This window comes from Nyctibius grandis, chromosome 4 (genome assembly GCF_013368605.1).
Source record: "Nyctibius grandis isolate bNycGra1 chromosome 4, bNycGra1.pri, whole genome shotgun sequence".
Classification (NCBI taxonomy): domain Eukaryota; kingdom Metazoa; phylum Chordata; class Aves; order Nyctibiiformes; family Nyctibiidae; genus Nyctibius; species Nyctibius grandis.
Window position 1 is genome coordinate 100,844,104 of NC_090661.1, and position 24,711 is coordinate 100,868,814.

Below are 24,711 nucleotides of genomic sequence, written 5' to 3' on the forward strand. Positions count from 1 at the left end.
TTCCTAGGTCTGATCTGCATCTTTCCTGAACCTCAATCCTCTCCTGCTATACAATTTTGTTGCTTAAAAGCCAATAATAAAGAACAAATCCTGCTCCCATAGGGTCATAAGGCCAGAAAAGCAGCAGCAGCTGCAGTGGCAAGATGAGCAGACCATGCATAGGAATACAAAATCCCTTGCACATCATGGAAGACACTGGCACAAGCTGTGCATGAGCACAAAAGGCACTTACAGGAAGGACAAAAATCAAGAAAAAAGATGGTATCAGTGGATTTGTGAACTATGCACACGCCAGTGACCAAGCCTCTCCTCTCACATACATGATACAACTGGCTGTATCCACAAGAAAAGCTTTGTTTCAAGTCCTTCTCCCAGGTTAGAGAGGGGGTGCCACGCCACAGTGCTGCAGTGGTCCTTAGCCCATGATGCCCTTTTTGTTATGTTTAGTTCACAGAGTGAAAACGCAGCCTTAAAAAGCCAGAGGAGAAAACCACTCCTGGCATTAAACTCTGGAATCACAAGACATCCGTAAATACAAACAACCCAAGCAGGAAAGCTAAAGTGGGTTATTTGTTTCAGGGTTTTTTCCCCAAATATTATGGTGCTTGTCAAAAGGTGGACTTTCTAGGGAAAGGGGGGCTGAAAGTTTGACACAAATTTTAATGATATTCAACAGAAGTTGTCTCCTCTCAGCTTTCCTCCTATCAGAGAATAAAACGTAGACTGTCAGAACTTTTTTTTGAATTGAAAAAATATACCAATTTTGTACTTTAGAAACAACATTTTTCAGTTTTTCATTCAAAACAACAATTCTCCTTTATAAGTATATATCTCTCTCTTTTTTTCATTTTTTCTGTTTTTAAAGAAAACATTTACAAAGGATTAAATAACCCAGCAAGTAAAAAATTTCATTCCAGGTTAAATCAAAACATCCTTCTATATTCTTCCTGCCTCTCCCCCCAAACCAGGGCTTATTTTGGTTCAACTTGAATTTTGTTTCCAATTTTTTTTCCAAACTGAAAAACCCCACTATTCATCCAGCTCCACTAACAGAAAGGCCTCGTGCAGAGAAATACGTATGAAGAGATGGGCTATGTAACTCTCACTACGACTACAGCCAGGCTGATAGAAGCAGAGCTCGTGGATGCCGCGGGCTGCCGCGATGAGGCCTATCGCCGCTGCTGCCACTGCCGAGCCCTCTGCCTGAGCCGCCGGACGGACAGGCTGATCGGCTGCTTCCCAAACTTCTTCATGATCTCCTTGATTCTCGCCAGGTTGGTTTTGGAGATGGTGAAGTCACACTGGGTCGCTCCCATGTCGTAGCCGACTTCGCAGGTCTTGGTAGCGGTGGTGTAGCCCTCTGCCTTCACGCCCACTATGTATTCTCCTGGGTTGAGAAGACGCCAGTAATCCCCATCAGCCCCTGGTAGGAAAAGAGGTGGTTTTCAGGACAGTGGCCCTTTTTCCTTGAGGAAAGTGTTGTTTATGAGAATACAGAAATGCTCACACATGGATAACATGAGAGCACAGGCAGCAATCCTGCATCCTCACAGCAGGAGGGTGTCAACGAGGCTGCCCTCCATCACACGTACCCCTCCTCATCCTGCCAACCCTAAAGGAAAATACACATCAAACGTATTTTCCAAATGATGAAAAAAGGACAATGGGCTTCAATCTGGCCTAAGATTTCTGTCAGTTGAAGTCAAAAAGATCCTGAGGCAAAGGGTCATCTTGTAACAGTGGGTGATTACTGGGGAGTATAAAAGACCTTCCCCAAACTAATTCTAACTAACCAACCAAGAGAAGCTCCACTGGGTACCCACATCACACTCATGATCCTGGCCAGACTGCCTGGACACATGCGTTTTGGTGCTGTTTAGTATGCAAAGTGTGTGAATGCATAATACCAACTCACTTAAGAGATCTGAGTAAATATCCCCTTCCACAAAATCTTACATTGAGTTTTATTACACTAATTTTCCTACAAACTATAATTCATCAGGGTACTTAACCAATTGCTTACCTGTAAAGTGCATGAAGAGAGCTCCTGTAATCAACTAAACTACTCATGCAAAAAGCAAGACATATTTTAACACCTCCTTGAATCAGGACTTCCATTTTCTTTTTTTTTTCCCATATACGATTTCAGATTACCCATATGTACATAAGGATGGTTTTAGACTTTTAAAATATTATTTTAACTAGCAAGTACACTTAGCTGTGGACTGAAAAAGGTGAAACACTAATATTTAAAATTAGTTTTGCACTCTGTCCCGGGAAAAACCACTGTGGAATGAAAGTGCATATTCAAATGTGCAGTTCTATATATAAATAGAAATGCAACATCTCTTCTGTGAAGGGGGGTTGTTTTTTTTAAGCTCTGATGAGAACTGACAGCCTTACTATCACTAACCTTGGGTTGCTTGCAATACAGTGTGTTGCAAAAATTAAAGATGATTTGCCTAAAAATATTACATATAGGAAAAGATCAGGCTAGCTAGCCTCTGTATAGAGAAATATGATTTTTATTTAGGGCTTGGTAAAATAGTGAATATGTTTGCAAACAGCAAGCGTTAGCAAAACAGTGACATCAACTATACCTGAATATTGCAGTCTCTGAATGCAAGTGTGAAATTGTGTGCAAGAAGCACACCCAATGAGGTTAGTTCTTGCATATCAGCCTGCTCGGGTTTTTCTTTCAGCTACTTTCACTCTGCTTGGGGTGATGACCAAGGTCCAGATTTTCTATTTCTCAGCATTTTTACAAGGTCTCTCTGAGAAGCTTTTTATTCAGTTCTCCCTTACTATTGTGTCCATTGGCACCTTAACCAACACACGAAACATAAAGCTGCCCAGGGTTCTTGAATTTATCCCTAGGGGCTCATTTTTATCTGTAAATGCTCTGGCAATACTGCAGAGCTGGCAGAAGGCTACGCATCGCCCCGTGTGTGGCTGTGAAGGCATCCCTGCTCAGAGGCTGGCTTTAGCCCCTGAACTTCAAAACTGACCCACATTTTTCTGACACATTTAACAGACAGTTCATCACAAGCCTGCACTCAAGGCCAGAAAATAATCTACGCATTCATACACCACCAGGAAATTATTAGGAAGCTGGATATTAAACTGTTAGCACTTTACCTCCTTTCCATTTACAAGGAAGTAGACATTAGTATTTCTGTCAGCTGTCATTGCTCAGAATTTAATAACCAGACTAAAAGGGGTTTCTTTTTTTTGAAAATCAGATTAAATGCAGTAGGTAAAAAATTTCAGAGCAGATGGCAAGAGAAACACAATTAACAATACAGATAAATTTAGTAAATAATAGGTTTGCTAAAAGAATAGTCTCCAGTGGGAGCAGGCTGGAAGCAGACTACATCTAACTCCTCCTGTCAGGTCTGGAAATGAATTGCCATGTCTGCTTAGATAAAATAACAAAGCACAAAAATATGAAGATAGTAATATTATAAATTAAATGTGTCAGATGACTCCATAAACACTTCAATTAAGAGGAACACTCTTTGAGCCTGATAGGACAGACTTTTGTTAAATTGTCATATTTACACTTAAATACACCAAATTTTACTAATTTAAACACATTATAAAAAACTATCCTAGTGCTTTGTTACCTACAAAAGACTCTCCAGGAAAGCTAGCCATAGTGCTGCATGCACAATGCATGTGACAACGAAAATTTATCTTTTCTCTACTAAACAGGCAGCCAGGAATGAGGCTGGAAGATTATAACACCAGAATTATGCTTAGCTGAGACTAATGTTATTAAATGCGACTTCAAACTCTTTGGGTTTGGTTACATAACGTATGCTGAAATCATATCAAACTTACCAAAATATTCATAAAAATTTCCCTGAACAGATTGTGAAATTAAATTAACTACGCTTCATTGCAAAGATCACACAGAAATGTGCGTCTTTCTTTGGACTCTGGTACAGGCCGTGATACAGAAGTGTTTCACTGGAAGGAAACGGTACGTTTCTTCAGCAAGATTTGCTTTGAGATTTCCAAAATGTGCAGTTACAGGAAGCAACCCACAAGACTGGCTTTGCACCAAGGGGAAAAAAGGTGTCCAGGTGCATTTGTTCATCCAATTGATGAACTCTTTTCCAAAGGTTATCTCATAGAGCATGGTCCACATCTAACCGTAACAACATGTAATCGCTCAGACTTAATCAATAGTTACATCTGCATCAAGAGAAAATGGAATGATTTTCCACAAAGCTCTTACCCTCAGAATCAATTACTTCAATTACCCCATTAATATTGTTAGCTTAGAGTCAGCAACCCTCTCTTCCCATAAGATATACTGTATGTCCAAGAGAAAGTTAAAAAAAAGTGCTTTCCATGTACATATTTTTTTGTCCACAAGACACAGAAGCAGAGAAATTTTCTCAAACAAGTAAATGTTATTAGAAGGCCTTTACAGACAACTTTTGTCTGGCTTTACAGGGTGGTCAACCACGTTAATACATCAAAGAAATAGTAGATACCTTACAGACTAGCTTGCTTTAAAAAAAAAAGTTATATGAATAGAGATAGTGGCCATAATTCTTCTCCTGCTTAGTCTATTTTTATATCAACGCAACTCAGAGGTTTAAATGGACACATTTTTCATTTAAAAAGGTATAAATGAAAGAAGACTGCTGACAATTTGCCTTCTTTCTCTGGAGTTATACATGTCATTTTAGCTTTTTGTCTCCAACATAAATTCTCTAGTTTCAAAGACTAATGAGACATGTTGTTATTTGTACAATATAAACCAAGACAGGACTTTTATGTTCCCATCTACAAAGTGATCCCCAAACAAAGTGTCAGCTTAAACATCTCATTAAAAAGAAGAACTAAAAAGAATGAAATAAATACTTTTACTAACAAGTGCAGATGGCCTTGGCCATAGAAGCTCAGTTCTAAGTCTAGATGTAAACAGCTTCAAGATTCCCCGACCGTTGCAGGGTGGATTCTGGGTTCTTGCACATTTATTACATATGCCACTGGAACTCCTTTCCGTATGCACGTTTGCTGTCTTTAAACTGTTGATTTTTCTTTCATGTGGCAATCCCGTGTACTGAGAGCTGGAGATTAATCACCTATTGCATTTACTCAGCCTCAACCAGAGCAATATATTAATTCTGCTATCAGAGTAATCCAAACTACAGTTTATGGCAGTCTTTCAAGACTGCCAAGACAAGGAAAAACAACTAATTACTTTAATTCCTCCTATCATTTCCCATTGGCCTCATTTTGAAATATTTAAGGCAGAATCATTATTGCCTAATTAAATATCTGTCATTCAGTGTTTTCTTTTACAACAGAGACACAGTAGCACGGAAATAAAATTAATCATAAACTGAGTTAGATATACCAAGATTTATTATTGGCTCAGTTAATCTACTGTAGCAAACACTAAAGATTTGGAAGTCTCTTATCTAAAGTTCTATGATATTCCATAGCCTGAAATCAGTTTACGTGTCAAAGAGCGCCATACTGTACCTCAGTGGCAAAGCACATGAAAGTGGCAGCAAACAAAAAGACCCAGAATGCCAGACAGGACATAAAAAATACATAAAATTAGTGTTCCTCTTTCTAATATTGAACCAAATATAGAGTACGCAACAATATGATTTGTCTGATTATTCACCATGATGCTACTTTTCCATAAACATCCAACAGAAACCTTGTTAACCTCTCGCAACGAGCACTTTGAGCGCAATCACTAAAGACTCCTGCTGATATCGTTTACTATTTCTTTCCACATGCTCCTCTCCTTGCTATATCCCTTTGTTATTTCTCCATTTAAGATGACTGTGTGTCTTAAATCACGGTACAGTACCTACACAAACACAATGGCCATTGGACACTATCCCACCCGCTACCTGCCAAGAACAATTTTCAGGTATTACTATTAATCTTGTAATTGGCTAGTGTCTATTTAAAGCAGTTTTTTATTTAGTATTTTAACTATTTCTCCAGGCATTAAATAGGCTTAGAGTTTACTCTGAATATACATATCTGTATATGAATATAGGTCAAGACTGTGCTAACAAGGCAAATAGCCATTTGTGTGGGTTTTTTTCAAACTATACATATTGAAAAGTAATTCTCTGGGCTGAAATTCACCCACACAAAGCAGTGCCTCTACTGAGCCCCATCAAGTGATCTTTTAAAAAGCTGTGATGGCTTGCAGGAAGCTCTTCAGGTTGTGAAACTCTCCCTTCCCTGCAACAGCTGTTCCTCCTCTGGACACAGCTCTAAATCACATCTCCAACACATTCACAGTCCTGTAACCATTAACAGCCAGAGAAACACTCTTCGCCCAACAAGGCACTACCTACACCCTTGTTTTTCAGCGCTATAATTCTTCTGGGTTAGATATGCACTACCTTTACATGAGAAAAGGAGCAATCAGAGTTCTTTAGACACAGCCTTACTCAGGCTATTGATTTTGGACAGATAAAAGGCTGTTCGCTCACAGCTTTAAAGGAGGTGGAAAGAGGAAGAGGGGCTGAGAGGAAAGCCATAGCTCTGTTGTCTACACAGCTGCACCGTGGAAAGAGGTGACTCCCTCTCACGTGCCACTCCTTCTGCAACACTCTTCTTGGACTGTGTACTATCTGCTGGCTTTACTCAGAAAACAGTTCAAAGTTGCAATGAGTCTGTGTATTTTGTTTTTGTTTTTTTTTTAAAAAAAACAACAAATCTGTTCATTTGCACTGATGTTTTTGTTTTTCTTTTTTTTTTTTTTACCTGTGCGAATGTCGTGGTTAACACCTTCTACTGAAATAACAGCATTTGGGATTCCCTTTCCATGCACATCTTTTACTATGCCTTTGATGCCCCGATGGACCTATTGAGAGAATAAACAAACAAATAAATATTGCACAACAATGAACAGTACTATCATTAGGAAGATACAACAGATTCTATATGTGAATTAAGTGTATTCTATTCCTGCTTTATGGTTCACACAATTTTGAAATATTGTCATTAACCCAGTATCAGCCTTCCAGACATTAGCTACTTCTGAACCAGCTTACAAATTCTGTTAGGATTCCTGAGGCATCAAATTCAAGAGACAGGTAAACCAAGCAGGTAAAGCAACAGACGTAAGGGTCTTTTTTCCTTGCAGTCATTTCTAGCAAGCTCTGAACTCACGTCAAAGCTTTTAACAAGCTTCATTATTTTGTCCTCCTAAGTGAAAACAGCCTGGCTGAAGTGATATGCCAGTATTGCTTATAGGTAAGGTTTCTATCACAAATACTAATAATCATGTAATTAGTCATGCAAGAAAAATATCAGAAACCTTAAACTCCCTTTCAATCTGAAAGGAGTCATCAAGTTATTCAGAAGCTGTTCCTCTGCCGAATACCTGTTCCATAAAAACAATCAGGGACTCGCGGTTGTTTTCCCATTCTTCGGGCAGCTCGCTCTCGTGGGGATACTTGTCACAGCCAACGTAGATGGATAGCTCAAAGCAGTTTGTGTGCAGATAACTGAAGTCATTTATGCCTGTCAATGGGAGGTAAAAAAGAAACAATTTTTATATCCTCTTTTAATCTATTGATCAGATCTGATTATTTTATGCAAAGTAATATAACTTATTTAAACACAAAATGGGTATTTTTCTAGCTGGCTTAGTCTGCAGATCTGGCAGGGCGAAAGTTTTTTAGAAACTCCACGTCTTCAGTAACAAAACACCAGAGTAACCTCAGAGCTACACATCTAACAAAACAAGACTTTCTAAAGACAGTGTCCCATCAACACGTTCAAAACAGAAGACACAAGATTGCCACTGTGTCAGCCCAGCACCACATCTCCAATTTCTTTGCAGTGAAGAGCAGCGTCCTTCTGCCACCACAAAACTCAATGGAAATAGAGATTTAGCAGAAAACAAACAAACAAACAATTTAAACACGTTCCAGATAAAGTTTTGATGATATTGATGGAGGAAATGGGAGCACACCAGCAATATGTTAGGAAAGGTCTCTCTTTACAGCAAGAAGTTTGTGCTTTGTTTTTAAGCAAGCACTAAACTTCACTAATCCCGGACAGGTTCCTATGGAGCAGCTCTCACTTATCATTGCCCTGGGTAGAAATGGGATGGTCTATGTTAGCTTGCATGGATGTGTGGCCATTAACTGAATTTATACAGCCCTAAATGCCAGGACACAGAGTAAGCGGCACTCAGTGATTGTTATGTAAAAATGGTTTATCAGAACAGCTGATGAAATAGTTTCTCAGGCTGAATGGTTTCCCATGTAAGTAATCTAAATGATAGAAAAGCCAGAAAAATCAAGGTAGTAAAAATTCTTTTAAGTTATATATGGTGTCTGTTAGCATGTAAGGAATGAAAGGATCTATTCTGTTTTTTCCCTATTATGGCTTTGCAGAGGGCTAGAATCTGCACTGCTGCTCTGCAATAGGGATTTCCATTAGAAATATGTCCTAACCAAAACCCAGGGACCTCAGTGCCTCTGACCTCTGAGGAGCTGCAGTTTAAGTCTACGTTACAGAGAGCAGTGTGACCTTTGCAAAGGTCCTGAGCACTAAGCAAGACTGTATTTAGATACAAATGCCAAATATTTCCATTTTCCAGGTTTCTCTCCCGTTTCTCACAATTATTTATCCTTTGGGAAATTCCGTTTATTAGTTCTCCACAATCACACAGATAACATGATACAGTACATGGAACACTAGAGGAAGAAATTACGTGAGCTTAATTTCTTTTTCCACCTGCATTTCTAATTTAAAATTGTCTAAAAAAATTTATTAATGATTGTTAATTGTTACATTTTAACTGGCAAAGATTAGCAGGAAATGCATTCACCAAGTGCTTGAAAAGAGTTAAAAAAAACCCTATTCCTGTCCAATTACCATAGAGCAGTAGTCAAGTATTTAACGAGCCCTCAGTGCCTCCTGGGTGCAGAGCAGGAGGATTATATAATCCAGATGTGAAGCTTTTCACTTTTGTTGATGGGGAAAGCCTAAATATCAGACAGTGGCATATGCTACTCCGCAGAAACGTGTTTCCCCTCTGTTTGAGAAACAGCTGCAATTATTTTCCCCTCACATACTGTATCACATCCTGATTAATCTATTGTGAAATGTTTTGCAATACACAGCAATTGCTCGGTTTTAATATACGTATTTAAAAAAAATGGCTTAATGTTGCCAAGAGCAATTCTGTGTAGTGTCTGAAACATGCAAATCCAGCCTTGAAGACACTGGAAATAAAAAGAAATTAATCTGTTATTTGCCTTTGTGCAGTTCACCCAGTGCAGAAACATTATATGTAAAATTGCTGAAGAATTTACATTCCTTGCAGTCCAAAATATGTGCAGGAAATAGTATGGCTGGAATTCAAAGGCATTCAGAGGTGTTTGATATCTGTGCAAGATATCTGTGGTGCACATACTTCTCTAGGGACTCTCTGGTGATGAAAAGGAATTAGAAAAATCCATTACAAATTTTCCCATGGCATGAGCAGTGAAAAGTTTATAGGCATGATCACTGCAAGCCTAGGCAGCAGGTGGTTGAGGAGAGAGAGGATGGGCAGCTTCAAGTTGTGCTACAGCAAGGAGATGCCACCCACACCAAAGGACAGGTGGGGCAGCTTTCTGCAAGCAGTATATTGGTGTGTCACCTTCAGGTCAGACATTATGCAGAATCACAGAATCACAGAATCAGCCAGGTTGGAAGAGACCTCAGGGATCATCGAGTCTAACCGTTGCCCTGACACCACCCTGTCAACTAGACCATGGCACTAAGTGCCATGTCCAGTCTTTTCTTAAACACATCTAGAGATGGTGACTCCACCACCTCCCTGGGCAGCCCATTCCAATGTCTAATAACCCTTTCTGAAAAGAAATTCTTCCTAATGTCCAACCTGAACCTCCCCTGGCGAAGCCTGAGGCTGTGTGCTCTTGTCAAAGAGGACATGCTTCTCCTAAACCTCATGCAAGCAGAGGTGTAGAAGAAAGTGTTACAGAGAATCATAGAATCATAGAAGAGTTTGGGTTGGAAGGGACCTTTAAAGGTCATCTAGTCCAGCCCCCACTGTAATGAGCAGGGGCATCTTCAACTAGATCAGGTTGCTCAGAGCCCCGTCCAATCTGACCTTGAATGTAGATGGGTATCTATTTATGTGTTGATCTAAAAAAGTAAACACAAAAAGTGTAGTGACCTCTACAACTACATCTCTACAGTCATGGAATTACAGAGTGAAAAAACATAGGGGAAATCTGTCTCCAGATTTAGAATCATATTTGGACAATCCTTTACAATGCAAGGTGCTGTTGGTTAACTGTCAGCTGCAATACATACATATGTATGCATATATGTATCTGCAATGCAAATCACTCTCTTCCGTTTGTCTATGCAGAGAAGAGGTCTAAAAGAATCCTGCAGGTTGAAGGCTGAGCTCAAATGAAAACTGCACCTTTTGAGGCTTAGTCTGGAGTCCAAGGTGTGAAGAATTGAAAGTAAAAACAACATTCCAGCATTTTTCTCAAAGGCAATCTTGGAAGTCTTATTATAACGGAAGAGAGCAGGATGTAAAGTATAACGAGAAACATCATAAAGCAATAAACCAAAACAGATTAACAAAATCCAATATGCAATTGTTACTAAGAAATCAAGATACTGTTCAGCATCTATATTGTACATCATTACTTAACGTAACTTAGTGTAACAGCTGTTAGTGACATGGCCAATGTCATCTTTTCTGGATCGATTCATAATCATGTTTCTCATAGCACTTAAGAAAATTAAACTCATAAATTAGATAATTAAGCAGACAAGTTAGCATTCAGAGTTATTTTTAGAATTTGCAGAAACGCACAGAAAGGTATTGTCAGGCATTGGCCTTGTGATCAAAGCAGTTCAGTCGTCCCCCCTTGAATTCACCCAGAACTTTTTAACTTCCTGAAAAAAATATTTGAATAGAAAAGTTAATTCTTGGCTCTAGCTTTTAAAGGCTGGCCGGCATTAACTTGACATGGGCCAATGTAAAAGCCATAAAAGTTGTGTCCAAAATTTAGAAATGTTTATGCAGTGAAACTACCTGCAAGTCACAAACAAGAGCCAGCTCCAGTAAAACATGGTCTGCACAGATGCTCGCTTGCATCTGTTTGCCATTACTGCTGCAGTTGTTGCTATTGTCATTCAAGTGCCGGCAGATGCACAGCTCATTTCTTGATTTCTTAGAATACGTTGTCTAACTGATGTACTCATAAAAACCAAAGATTTTGAGCAGAACTGTGATGAATCAGCAGAGTGCCTGCACTGAGTCTGCTCAAAGCGTACACGCGGAGAGATAACCGTGCCTATTGCTCTTTAAAATGTGCTTTTAATTGGGCTTTCCTGGAAATCGATGCTTTGTCTGCACTACAGGACACAGCTTCCCCTTCACGCTCCTTGACAGGGTGATGGGCTTGGGCATACGGTGAACGATGCAATCTGTAATTTATTCTGGCAGCAGAAATGCCTACAGAGCCCATGCAAAGTTTAAGTGTAAGCACATCCAGGTCTTTTAAAAATAGGATAGTAGCAGGCAAGCAGCAGCTTTTTGGGGCATGTTTTTACAGCTCGAAGTGAACGTGAGTGGGGGCTGATCTACGACCAAGTTCAGCAAGCAGGAGGCCAAAATCATTATTTTCTTATCTGAGGGCCACTGGACTCTCTCCCCAGGCTCCCAGACCAGCGTGGGAGTTGCTGCTTCGGCTCTGACACTGGTTACCTTTGAAGTTTGGCAGCACTTTTCTGTTGGCACCCTCTAAGATGGAAAAGGCTAGCAGGTTCCCCCTGATAGTGGGTTTGGACTGGGTTAGTTTTCTCTTGACAAACCACCTTGAATGTTCAGAATCCATAAAACTGATGTATTACATGTGCACATTTGGAAACCTCAGTAGTAAGTGAAATGGCCACCACGTACTAGTGACACTATCTCCTTCAATCCTCTGATGAAATGCAACAGACTTTGAGATGGAGAAATATTCCTCTCAATGCACAGATTTTACCACCATTGCTTCTGCAATATACACCAGGCAGCGATGGCATTAGCATATTTAGTAAGGTAATGCTAATTGCAGTTTATACAGACACTTACTTCCAGCCACAGTATGCCAGGAGGCTCCGTTAACGGTGCCATCCTCCTTTTGGAAATCCTCCGTGTGACATGCTCTCCTTCTTGCATCTGTCATCAGCCGGTGAGTGGAGGCATAGGAGTATGCAAGCCAGCGGAAGACATGGTCGTCTGGGGTAGGTGTGTAATCCTGGGTTTTCCACATGGATCGCACCATATCGTAGGGGTACGCCACCACCAGCTCTCCTCCCTGCAGATTGCCACCCAGCACGAAAGGAATTTTTTCCATCCATGCTATTATTGCCCGCGTCTCAACTGCCACCTGGGAGAAAAAGAAACAGCAGTTTTGTTTCAACCTGTGAAATTTTACAGTCTTGTTTCAAAGGCAGACCAGACGCAGGAGTCCTGTTGTGAGTTTCTTAGCATGGGGTGAGTAACCAGCACAAGAAATGTGGCCAAGGAGAAGGGCTTCTTTAAATTATGGTGCCTGCCTGCCATCCATGCTTGGGAGGTCCCTGACAGCCCATAAAAACTAACACCACCTTCATGTTTGTAATCTATGCAGCAGGAACATATATGTAGAGTGAGGCCAAAAGCAGCAACCGCCAAAGATGTCAGACCATGACACTGCTCCCCCTGCCATCGGTTTAAATGAGTTTCGAAATAAGGGATTTTAAACACAGAAATATTTCTAAAGCCCACAGAACTGCCACGGTTAAGTGCCTCCCCCTCAAACTGGGGGAATCTCAGCCGCTATAAATAGCTGCCATTATATTTAAAAGGCCATGCAAAAATAAGTTAAATTTTTGGCACTATGAGCCAATAAATGACTTTAGCATAAGCCACTGCATTGTTTTTGAATATGTCTCAGCATTCGCTGTTCTATTTCAAATAAGAATATATTTCAAATAAGAAAACCCCAGGAGAAATCTGTATGGCGAGCAAGTTTGCAAAGAGCTCATCTACGCTGCAAAACTAGGGAGAAGCCTGATTCACAGGACTGAGCCCTGCGGTGGGTTTCTCTTTGCCTACCTAAATTTGGGGATCGAGTCCTCCAGGTTTTTGCAATAGCCCAGGGAAAAGAGGATCCTCTGGGAAGCAGTTCCTTTCCCAAGGGCTGCCTCTAAAATACGGGAGGTAAAGGTGCTTTTGTGGTGTATTTTTATTTCCAGTGACTAACAAGGAAGCCTAGACAAGTAGGTTAGATCAGGTATGTAACTTCACCTACAAGTTACTGATTTCTTGAGCAATGTTGTAAAGCTCGCTCTTTCAGCCTGCCCCAGCCTTTGTGCTCCCCGCTCTCTGGTCTTACTCACGGTGGCGTTTTCAGACAGGTACCAGTCAGGGATCGGGATGTAATGGTTTGGAACTTTTCTCTTACTCTTCTTCTGATCTTCAGACTCCCAGAGCAAAGAGTTTAAATCAGGGAAATTATTGTTGATGTCAATGCCGTCCTGAGTCCATCGTCCTAAAGACCAGCCCCCTAATTCTGAACCCTTGGATTTAAAAGAAAAAAAAGAGAAAAAAGAGGAAGAAAAAGATAAATGTTCATTCAGAATACAACAACCTGTAAGCTCTCAGTAAAGTGTTCATGGATGTGTCAGAGATAATTTTATACAGAGAAATGGATGGATGAATTATTTTATTAACTGAAATGAATAATTGTTTTTTTTCCATTTTGTATGAAAACTTGAATGAGGTGAAGCAAAACCCATGAAAAATTACTTGGGGTTAGCCAAAATATTCTGGTTTGTTTTCAAGGTTTCTATTTAAGACTGGTTTTCCCCTGGGTTGCAGTGTAGATAGTATACATTCCCTTCCACAGCCGCAAGTGTGACATTTGTATTCCAGTCTTCTACAGACTGCCCTGGAAGATTTTCCAGGGTATTTGACCAGCCCCTACAATTTTTCCTCCTGGTGTCTGTCTTCTTCCAGACTGAATTATTATGATGCCCAACACATTGTGCTCTCCTTAAAGATGCACTATTAAATTTCAGCTGCGGAGGAATGCAAATTTTCATGTGCTTAGCTTGATTTCTCATGAGGAAGAGACTGCATGAATTTTCCATTTTCCATAACGGTGTTCCCATTGATCTATACATCTCAGTACGGTTTGTTCTGGCAGTCTTCGCCACCCTTCTTTCCATACACATCTTCCTGTTGGTCAGTGTCACATAGAACGCTGTTTCTTTCACCTTTTTTTTTTTCTGAGTAAGATGTTTCAGTGGTTTATGTTTGCTTTGATGTGTTTATTTTTTAATTTGTTTATTTTGATCGCTTGTAAAATATGATCTTTGGAAAGATTATGACAACAGGAGCGTGTTTTATTCATCTAGTAGAAGTAAAATAACTCCTTGATATGTTCATAATCATATTACCGCTTTATATGCCTTGTCGTATCCATCTGGGTTGACTGAGGGCAGGAGGTGGATTCTGGTATCCTCAATGAGATGTACAATGCGTGGGTTCCCAGCCAGATATTCCTGACACATGAACTGCATTAACAAAAGGATTAGCTCACGTCCAAGCACTTCGTTCCCATGAGCTCCTGCAATGTACCGAAATTCTGGTTCACCTGTTGAAAACACATGGGGCAGAAGTGTAGTCAGAGCAGCAAATCAAATATCTTACCAAAAGTCATTGATGTCAATTGGCAACATTTCACTTAAGGAGAGCTGGAGAAATGCCTTAGCTGAACAAATGATAGGTGAAAATGCAACTTTACAGAAACAAATAACTACTTTCTGTTGCTATTTTAGAAGAATGGGCTTATGTGTCAGTGATTTCGAAAGCCACTGTGTAAAACCTCCAAAACCCATTTTCCATTAAACAGATTTGTAATTATACTCACAATATCAGCACGTTATAGGTAGATTTTAAAAGTTCTGATAGTCTAAAAATAACATGAAAAATACATTGCTGGTAGTGCATTAGGACAGATGCTAAGGGTCTTAAAAGTCAGTTACTGTACATAATTGATCTCTGACTTCACACACTCCTTTTCCTTCACTAAGCAAAAAATAGGTTCACATATATTTTTCAAGGTTACATTGAATGCCACAATACTTGCACTCAACTACAAAATACTTCAGAGCTGATTAGGAATAGTGCCAGCTATTACAAAAAGCTCCATAATTTAATTGTCCTCTCTATGAATAACACTTGCAAACATCAACAGGACAAACCTAAACTGGCCAAGCTATGGCCTGTGGTTGGATCCACCCTCCCAGTTTGTCTGGCCCATGATATGGACTCTGAGCAACCTGGTCTAGTGGAAGGTGTCCCTGCCCATGTCAGGGGGGTTGGAACTAAACGATCTTTAAGGTCCCTTCCAACCCAAACCCTTCTATGAATCTATGACACACTCCTTGCACGTTTTCTGTAGGACTCTCAGACATAGGTAAGCGGGTGAGGCAGATTAGATTAATTATGCTGGTGTTAACATCTAAGGTTCAGAGATTGCAGTTTAAGATCATCCCCAAGTCTACTGAGTGATTACATCTATTGCGCTCCATCCCCTATGGCAAAGCAGAGAGATGTGTTAGGACCACATTGCAGCATTCTTCCTTGAGTGGGATGAACACATATCATGGTATTTATGAACATGGCAAAGCACAAGCATTATTCCAGCAGCTGCCCCAGGCACTATCATAATGAGATCTTTATTCTTCTTCACAGAAGGACTAAAGACTGAGTTTCTGTTCTGAAGAATTATATCACCGTAGGAAATTGTACCCCGATATTCACCAGTGAAAGATGATTTGGGAGATTTGGCCTGTCCTTGCTTGCAATGCATTCACCTCACACAGTAACATAGACTGGTTTGTGTTGGAAGGGACCTTAAAGATCACCTAGTTCCAACCCTTTGCCATGGGCAGGGACACCTTCCACTAGACTAGGCTGCTCAAAGCCCCATCCAACCTGGCCTTAAACGCTGGGCAACCTGGGCCAGTGTCTCACCACTCTCACAGTAAAGAATTCCTTCCTAAGATATAATCTAAATTAAAAGGCATAAAAAAAAAGCAGATTTCTGTCCAAAGCTACATAGATCCCCACAACTAAAATCCATTCCCCAGCACTAAAATTAATTTTTGGGGTTTTTTTATTGTAAAGAATAATACTCATTATTACTAAAGAATTTGATCCCACATTCAAAATGCCTTCTATTTGTGCACACCATCCTCTTCCTAATTTAGAAATATAGCGCTGAAGTTCCTCCCACATACATTTGAAATCTTTGCTGCCATGAATATAATTCCATCAGTGATAATTACTGCAGACACAGAGAATGAGGATTAAAAAAAGCCAAATCCCAACACCCTCCAACAGATTTAGTTAGACTAAATTCTAACCAACTTCGTGTTCTCCTGGGTTGTCAGAAATCTCAACAGCATACAGCTTTAGTCCTTGGTTGCTTTTTCCAATATTGTAAATTCTTGTGATATTCGGGCACATTTTATTCACAGTTTTCATCAACTGCCAACAAAAAAATGACATATAATTAGACAATGCAGCATCAAAATAGATCCACTATTAATTATTTCATCTCAAACTGATCATGGCAAAAACTCATTTTCTGTCCTGATTATTTCTTAGTTGTAAAATCTTTATGCTCAGCTCGTGAACTACAGCTCTGCTATCACACATGTTTGTCCAGCTGGAACAAGCTGAATACTGTCTGCTGAAACACCACAGAGCAAGTGAGGTTCAAGATCTTTCTTACATGAGATGTATTTGTAATATTATCACAAAATTAAAGATTTGAGGAGGAAGTCCAATAGGAATAAAACCAGCAAAAACATACTACTATACTACGAGGAGGCAGTAAAACATGTTTTCAAAACATTATGCAATGGAGGGTAGTTAGCCACCTCAACACTTCCTTCTACACACTCTGTGATTTACTATAGCTAAGTAACTTGAGATGACCCAGGATGTTAGTGGCACGGCAGTGTGTATACGTTACAGATTGCCACAGACACACTGCCCAGTAAAGGAGATTTCTCTCTCCTTCGCCCTGTGCAGCAGCAACTTAATTCAAAGCAAACTAAGAGAAAATATCCATTTAAACATGATTTTCCCAGTGAATTTTGGTTACACCTGCCTGTACTGAGGTAGAAATCAAGCCAACCCTTCTTGTATCACAATGTGTAATCTCGTATGGAAAAATCATTAGTTAAGGCAATGTTGATGTGGCCAAAATAGCAAAATACATATAATCTGAATGACTCCATAAACACAGCAGGATATACTCCTTCACTAAATAACAGATTCCTCAGAATTTGTTTACCAAGTTTCATCAAAAAATAGAGTTAATAATGGAAATGCCAACAGCCTCTCTGAAGACATTCCTTCCACCAAAATCTATTCTATTCACTGTTTCTGCAGATACTGCGTGACATAGTCAAAATATAATCAAATAGCCTTGGTGCTTACTAAAGTGCATAAGGAAGGTCATGGTTAAGGGTATAGTTCTGTTTAAACCAATGGAGTTACACAGATGTCATCTAGATAAGGATATCTGGAGTCTAAATGTCCCACAAACAAACACTTTACTGTGGCATTTCAGGTACATGTTAAAATTTACAAACAAGACTGAGAATTTATATGTTAATAATAACAAGTTATTGCAGAGAGCTTTAAGCGACAAGAATTTATCTGTCTCGATTTTTTTTCATTGGAAGGCATTAAAGAAAGAAATAAGGACTTTACTGCAAATTGGAACCCTAGGGACTATTAATTAGACAATCTTTTCATAAACAAGGATGCATACATTATTGAAGAAATACTGTAGCATAACAAAACTCTTTGCTCACAGTGTTAATTTAGAAACAATATTGGATGATCACAAGGCTGATGATTTAAGAAAATGCAATAATTAGACGTGTCCAATTCCCACGCCACCATTTAGCAAATCTAAGTGGAAACACAATTTACATTGGGAAGAACATCATTAAAATTCCTCTCAGAAAAGACTTCACTTCTATTTATAATCATGTTGCAACGAGACCGAAAAGATGCTATTTTTGTACATTTGTTCACCTCACACATTGGTGTAATACATATGAAAAACTATTTCTTCTGCAAATCTAAACTCAGCACTTGTCTGAAAAATACTGTTAAGCTCTTTCAGTGTATTATCTAGTTTCATATCTATGTTTTTTCACCACTGTCATCATCATTGGTGTGCTGGTATTATGAGTACCCAGCTATTTCCAGGGAACTTTTTTTAATGTTCTAGGCATACGTAAGTGGGTATGTTATCGTTTTTTGATCCAGTTGAAACATACAGGTGAAGCCAGAGGACATTGTTTTGTATTTTCTAGTGTTTGGTTTAAACAAGTCAATTCCCAACATTTTGAGACAGCCTGCCTCAATTCTTCATGGTCAAGAACTATGACATCTGGACCTACTCATAATGAACCAAAAAATACTATCAAAGGATATGGAGCTCTGGAACTCTTGCTAGAGCATCACAGACCAAAACTTATCCAAGGTCTACTGTGTGGGGATTATTAATTTATGTCCTACTGACAAGAGGATGAAATGGATTATTATTGGATCAGATACAGTATTTTTCTCCAATAGAGAGAAATATTATTTTTTTTCACTCTGCCAATGAGTACAGATATTGCATTAAAAGTGGCAGGCTAAAAAACACTTTCTGTAATGTATAATGTTTCTGTTTCAGCTCTGTATTTACCAATTCCTCTCCGTATACCCTCTTCAAACTGCAGGAAAGTCCCTCCTGGCTGATGTGTCGCTGTATCTATGCAGCTCCCCAAGATGTGAAATAGGGAAGATGAATCTGTCCTGGCAGGGGTGTCTCTGAAATCAGGCTGCAGAGCAGAATCTTTCCTAATGTGCCTGGCACTGCAGTGGTCACAGGATACCCAGAGCATGGATTTAGGAAAGCAGTTAAAAGTATGTTAAAAGTTCATTACTAGTGAGAAAAATGCCCAGAACCAAGTTCAAAGTATATTACAATCAGTGGAAATATTTGTATTGGCCTCGGTAAACTCCCCATCATCTCTTTAATTGCAAGCATGTGATTACTTTCTGAGTCAAAGAACCTTTCCTGAATTAGGGCCTCTGTAGTAGACTTCACTGTGTCTCTTTTATAACAGTATGGATATAGTAATGTAGTTAAATGTTTATATGTAAATACAATACTGAAAATGAACACATTTCATATTTGCTTTTCTCATACCAATTTCCTACACATGGCACAATAGGTCACCTGAAATGTCACAGTGTTTTCTTTGCGCTTTGTACAAACTGTCAAAGACAATTGATGACAATGATCAGTCAGGGCTTTATTAACAACCAGCAGGACTGTAAAACACTTTCACAATTACGTTCACTAACAGTTCTTATTTGACAGTTTCTATTTGTTTGTCACTACCAATTATTTACCCTGTTAGCACCCTGGAAAAAGACTGCATGCAGTCTTTGAAGAAGCCCTGCAAAACTGGTCTCTGAAGGTCCAATTCCTCTATTTTGCAGAAAAGGTGTATTCAATGTAGGTCTAAGTGCTGACTGCACTTAGAGGAGGCAAAAGGGCTTTCAGTCAATGCTTTCGGGTAACGGCTATTCATTATGCTCTGTGAACATCTCCATATTTCTTGTTCTGTTGTGGTCCAAAACAGAAACTACCTCCTCCTTGAGCTTGGAGACTATCAACCTGGCGTTGCAACCTAGGATGTTTGTTGGGTATCGCTCTAGTTTTCTACATTTAGTTGTTTCACCCTCAAATAGACCTGCTCAATTGGTGACATACACAGTGCTCTTCAATGTTCTGTATTATCATCACATCGTGTCCATAAACACAGCTGACCATGAAGAGCAACACAAGACTTCAGGGGTGCTTGGCGTCTGGCTTGTCCAAAGATATGAGTCACATCCAGTTAAATGGATTTCAAAATCCACACTCCCATTTCCTAAGAAAGATATGATCTGGGTTTGTTATTCCAAAGACAAGGTTGTACTCAAATGTTAATCTCAAACTATTTCTGGGGCTATCTATAAACAATTTTAACAGCTTCCTATACAGCATGAATACATCATGTAAATATTTTGGACTGCAAGGCAGTCCTCACTTCTGCATACGAAATACAGCGAGTGTTCCCATTGCCTGAAAGAAGAATATTGAATGATCTTTTAGGAGAAAAAATTGATACTATAAATTTCAACTTCCTAAATGGAGAGTTCTATTAAAATAATCTGACACTGAGAAAATCCCTCCCTTTCACAAATACTTGACATATTGCAATGTAATGTAATGCTTTCAAAACATGGCCCAGGTAACGTCCTCTCCTCCTAATTCTTCAGTGTTTATGATAAATAACTTCAAAGAACGGTGGTTTTCCAAGATGGTTGGCAGTGAAGCAGGTAAAAAAAATGAGAATAATGCACAGTATTTAAAAAAAAAAAATTAAGTTGTCTCTGGAAATTGACAGTTATTGTTCCATTTTACACTCAGGAAAGAAATTGTGAAGTTCTAAGAATAGTTTTGGGGGTATAGGACTTATTGCAACCCAACCCACAATCTTCTGCCTACCAGCAGCAGAACCCAAATAGAATTCAATGAGCTCTAATTAAATTAACTATTTTGACACAAAGAAAATCAGAAATTGGGACAACACAGTCAAAGACAGTTCACAACTGACCAGCTCTCAGCCACAGTCGCAAATTTTCTACTTGTTGGAAAAGTGGAAAAACATTCTGTTTTAAAGCTGTGGGTTTTTCTCCCAAAGAGATTTCTAACCTGACCAACCGGTCTTTCTGAAATAAGAATCTAAAATACACTTTATTTTATTGTTCTTGACAGTAATTATGCCAATTGAGTTTCTACTTGTCTAATCTTTGTGCTAAGAAATATAGGCCATGAAATCTCTACCGAAATAAATGTGTGACTCAGTACACAATTGCTCAGTAAAAATGAACGGTGATTCATGCAGTATAAATACACTTGAAAATTCAGCACACAGCAAATGATTCACACACTTCAAGTCCAAACATATTATCTTTATATTTGAAGAGAATACAGCAGAAATATTTCTTTAACACAACCTATATCTGTGGTGATATGAAGCAAGATTAAAAACAACAACAAAAACAACAAGGTTGCCTATTTGAAGTTAAAGGAACAAGATTAACAAGGCTGGTAGATTTAAAACCATACTGACAGAATTTTTTTTTTCCTCCTTTCTCCTGGCCAACAAAATAATTCCAGTGGTTTCTGTTGAGTTATTGCCAATTTTCTCAACTATGAAAAAAGAATTGGACTTTGTATAGTTTATGCCGATTATCCAAAACCACTAAAATATAGGACAATTCTGATGGCTAAGTCAGGGTCAAATCTGAAAGGAGAAACCACTGTAACGTTCACCACCCATACATGGGAGAAAAACGTTGTATATAAATACTCCCTCTGTCATGTAGTGTCACCTGTTTAAGGTTAGATGATGTACAAATTAAGACTTGGGAATTTTAATCGATTGCTGATTTTAATAATAGATTAAAATAGAGAGGGGAAAAATGTTTTTAATATATTGCACATAATGTTTAATAATATTTTTAACATGTAGAATTCGGATTCCATAAGAGCTCAGAAGCTTGCACCCATCCACCCTCCATCCAGGTCACACACCAGCCTCTTTGCCTACCTGCCTCATTTCCTTGTAGTTGTGATGCTTAAAGTCAAGATTGTCTGTGGTTGTCATTTCATTTCTTCTGTGGTAATAATTATTTGGGTCTGAGAAAAGAAATAAAAGAATTTTCATGTACTTATGAATTTCATATATAAAAATGCTTAGCCATAATACATGCAAGGCAGTTGGAAATCCAAATTCCACAGTCCTATATGTATTTAAAACAGGTTTTCAAAAGCAAAACTCAAAGAAACAACAAATTTGAAATATTTCTAATTGCTGCACAAATCAGGTCATATAGATCCAAACAGAAGCAAGCAAGCAGCAGGCAACAGCTTGCTAGACAGTTACTCTGCACGAACAACTAAATTTCAACAGAAAAGCCGAAGGGCATCCTTAGGCTACAGAGGAGGGCAAAAGACACTGGAAAATGATGAATCAGATGCAAGATAAAAGAGTGGAAAAAAATCACATCAGAGGAAAAAGCCCCAGTAAATGTTTTGTGTCTACTTGATTAATTTACTATTACAAGGAATGATCTTTTAGTTCTCTTGATGAGTATTTTCAGAGTTTATGCAACTATTTATTTCTATAGGGATGCAATTTACAGTTTGTATGTTTTGAAGTATCAAAGGAGAATACGTGGATAGAAAAAAACCCTTTGTTTCCTTGACTTTCCAGGCCATTCACCTGGAAAATAAACAGGCCAAGACTGTTCAGGCTCAGCTTTATATTTCCTGATGTATGTGCTCCTAGCCTAATCTATTATGATTTATTTTTAGAGATAAACAAATCTATTTGGAAAACATCGGACACATTCCTCAGTTTGTCATATCTGGGATGTCTGGTATTTTGAGTAATCATTTGTCAGACCAGTGGTTGTCAGGCTGTTATGAAAAATTGTTTCCCTTTGCACAAAATCATCTTCATTTGGTTTAAAGTTATTGGAAAAAATCCAAATATGAAAGCCTAAATATCATCCTGTCTTATTGTGACACAGCCAAAAGACACTGTCTCCAGGGAAGAAAAATGATTTTTTTAAACAGTATCACCTATCATTTGTGATTTTTTTGGGGTAAAAAATAATAATTATTAGTAGGAAGAATACATAGATACTATCCTGCAACAACAAACACATAATGAAATTATGGAAAACTCATAACACTTAAAAATACCTTATAACTTAACATTTTAAAGCTTCCTATTTCTGACATTAACACCTCTAAATTCTCAAATTTGTTCTTCTGATAAAATTCTAAAAGTATTTGGGTTTTTTTCTTACGTAGAATGAAAGCAAAATTTGAACTATTTAAGTTACTTATGAAATGAAACATGCAAGTTCCATTATGCTTCACCGTAACATTACCCATATTCTCTACCACTTATTTACTCTTCATTCACATGTTTGTCTCCACTTCTGTTTGTCTCCACTTCCATCCCTAATCTGCAGCAGAAATACTGGAAGGTCAGTTGAACACTGCTCTACAAATATGACTGAAAAAATGTCAAAAAACCATCTTGCTTCAACAAAATCTGGTTGTTCAATGCAGTCTGTCCTTTCCAGTGAGAACTTACCTATTCTATAGCGAGACCACCTGGAAATGGATTTTAATTAGAGCTTAATCCGGTGAGGAAACAAGATTTCTTTGCTTATTAAAAAAAAAAGTTTTGAAGAATCAAGAGGGTTAAGTTTCCCACGATTCACCTGCAATTTTAGGTCTTCTTTCCAACCTAACTGCAGGCTCAATTGATGGAAGTCCACCGAAGCAATGATGCTGCACTAACCCTGCAAATGACTCTGGAATGCCAAACCCTTAAAGGTCAACCCATGTTAATTTGTAGAAATTATTTATTAATATATTGATGACTGAAAAATGGAAATCATAAAAAAAACACTACTTCTATAAAGAGACAATGTATTTAATGCCACATAGAATATCTTCACCATTGTAAAAATATCCCTGTGTTGTGAAAATAGAAAAATACTCATCATAAAACTGCCAGGATGTTGAAGGCTTTCTCTATCACCATGAGCCAAAATATACAGCAACCGATATTTTTTTCCTAATACTTTAATCCCATTCCTTTCAAAGTCTGGCACTTTTTCCATACATCAAACATTAATATCATGGGAATGACTGTGAATGCTGTAGAGTTGGTGGAAACTTAAAAAAAATTGTACAGTGAGAATGATTGTATCTCTGGTCCTTCCACAAAAACAGTGCACAATTTGACAGCTCCTGAGAGAATTAACACTCATATTTTGCCAGGCTCTACTGTGAGTCTGCTTGGCTCACTGGATTTCTGCTACAGCAGGAATACAGATTAGAAAATTAAAAGCTAAAATGTAGAAAGGCATACAAGTCTTGTGCACAGACGGTTAGGTCCACTTTGGCAAACATTATTTTCTTTAATAGAACAGAGACTAAGAGACTAAGAAACTCAAACCACAGAAGAATTAGAATTGAAATACACTCATCTATTCATGGCACTACCTCAGACAGTCTCTCTTTCTTTTAGTTTTTTCTACCACTAATCTATCTATTTTTTCATTTCCGTGTAATATACGTGAATTTGACTCGTCTTCACAAAATTGAACATGTCACAGACAGCACACATGAAGTCTTGAAAAAATCCACTGGCAGATATATCACATGATTTTGTAAGTTTTTTTCCCACATGATCTATTTCATGAGAGTCATGAGCATTAACATGACACAGTAAATCAGCAATGAAATAATATTCTTCAAGTATATATGGATTCTTTTCTATCTACGCTGATGTATAGTTAAATACCAAACAACTAATTCCAGTTAGGCATAATGAATCACAATAACAGGTAAGAGAAAACCCAAACTCTTAACCTGCAGTAGTTGCTTCTTAAAGGTTTTCTACCAATATTTGATCTTTCTAATGATTTCCTACAGTTTGATTCTGATAATAATGGTAATTCTGAGGATTGTT

General features: G+C 38.5%; 1 protein-coding gene across 1 annotated transcript in view; it reads right to left on the minus strand.

Annotated features, from left to right (window-relative positions):
- Positions 1 to 1,169: 1,169 nt before the first annotated feature.
- The window catches only part of CPXM2 (carboxypeptidase X, M14 family member 2), an 86,950-nt gene continuing 63,408 nt past the window's right edge, over positions 1,170 to 24,711 (minus strand). The window contains exons 7-14 of the mRNA XM_068397463.1: positions 21,763 to 21,851; positions 16,447 to 16,570; positions 14,473 to 14,669; positions 13,411 to 13,590; positions 12,119 to 12,416; positions 7,382 to 7,521; positions 6,760 to 6,859; positions 1,170 to 1,423 (exon numbers count right to left, since the gene is read on the minus strand). Of these exons, the coding sequence (XP_068253564.1) occupies positions 1,170 to 1,423; positions 6,760 to 6,859; positions 7,382 to 7,521; positions 12,119 to 12,416; positions 13,411 to 13,590; positions 14,473 to 14,669; positions 16,447 to 16,570; positions 21,763 to 21,851 (1,382 nt within the window). The remainder of the gene's footprint in view (positions 1,424 to 6,759; positions 6,860 to 7,381; positions 7,522 to 12,118; positions 12,417 to 13,410; positions 13,591 to 14,472; positions 14,670 to 16,446; positions 16,571 to 21,762; positions 21,852 to 24,711) is intronic.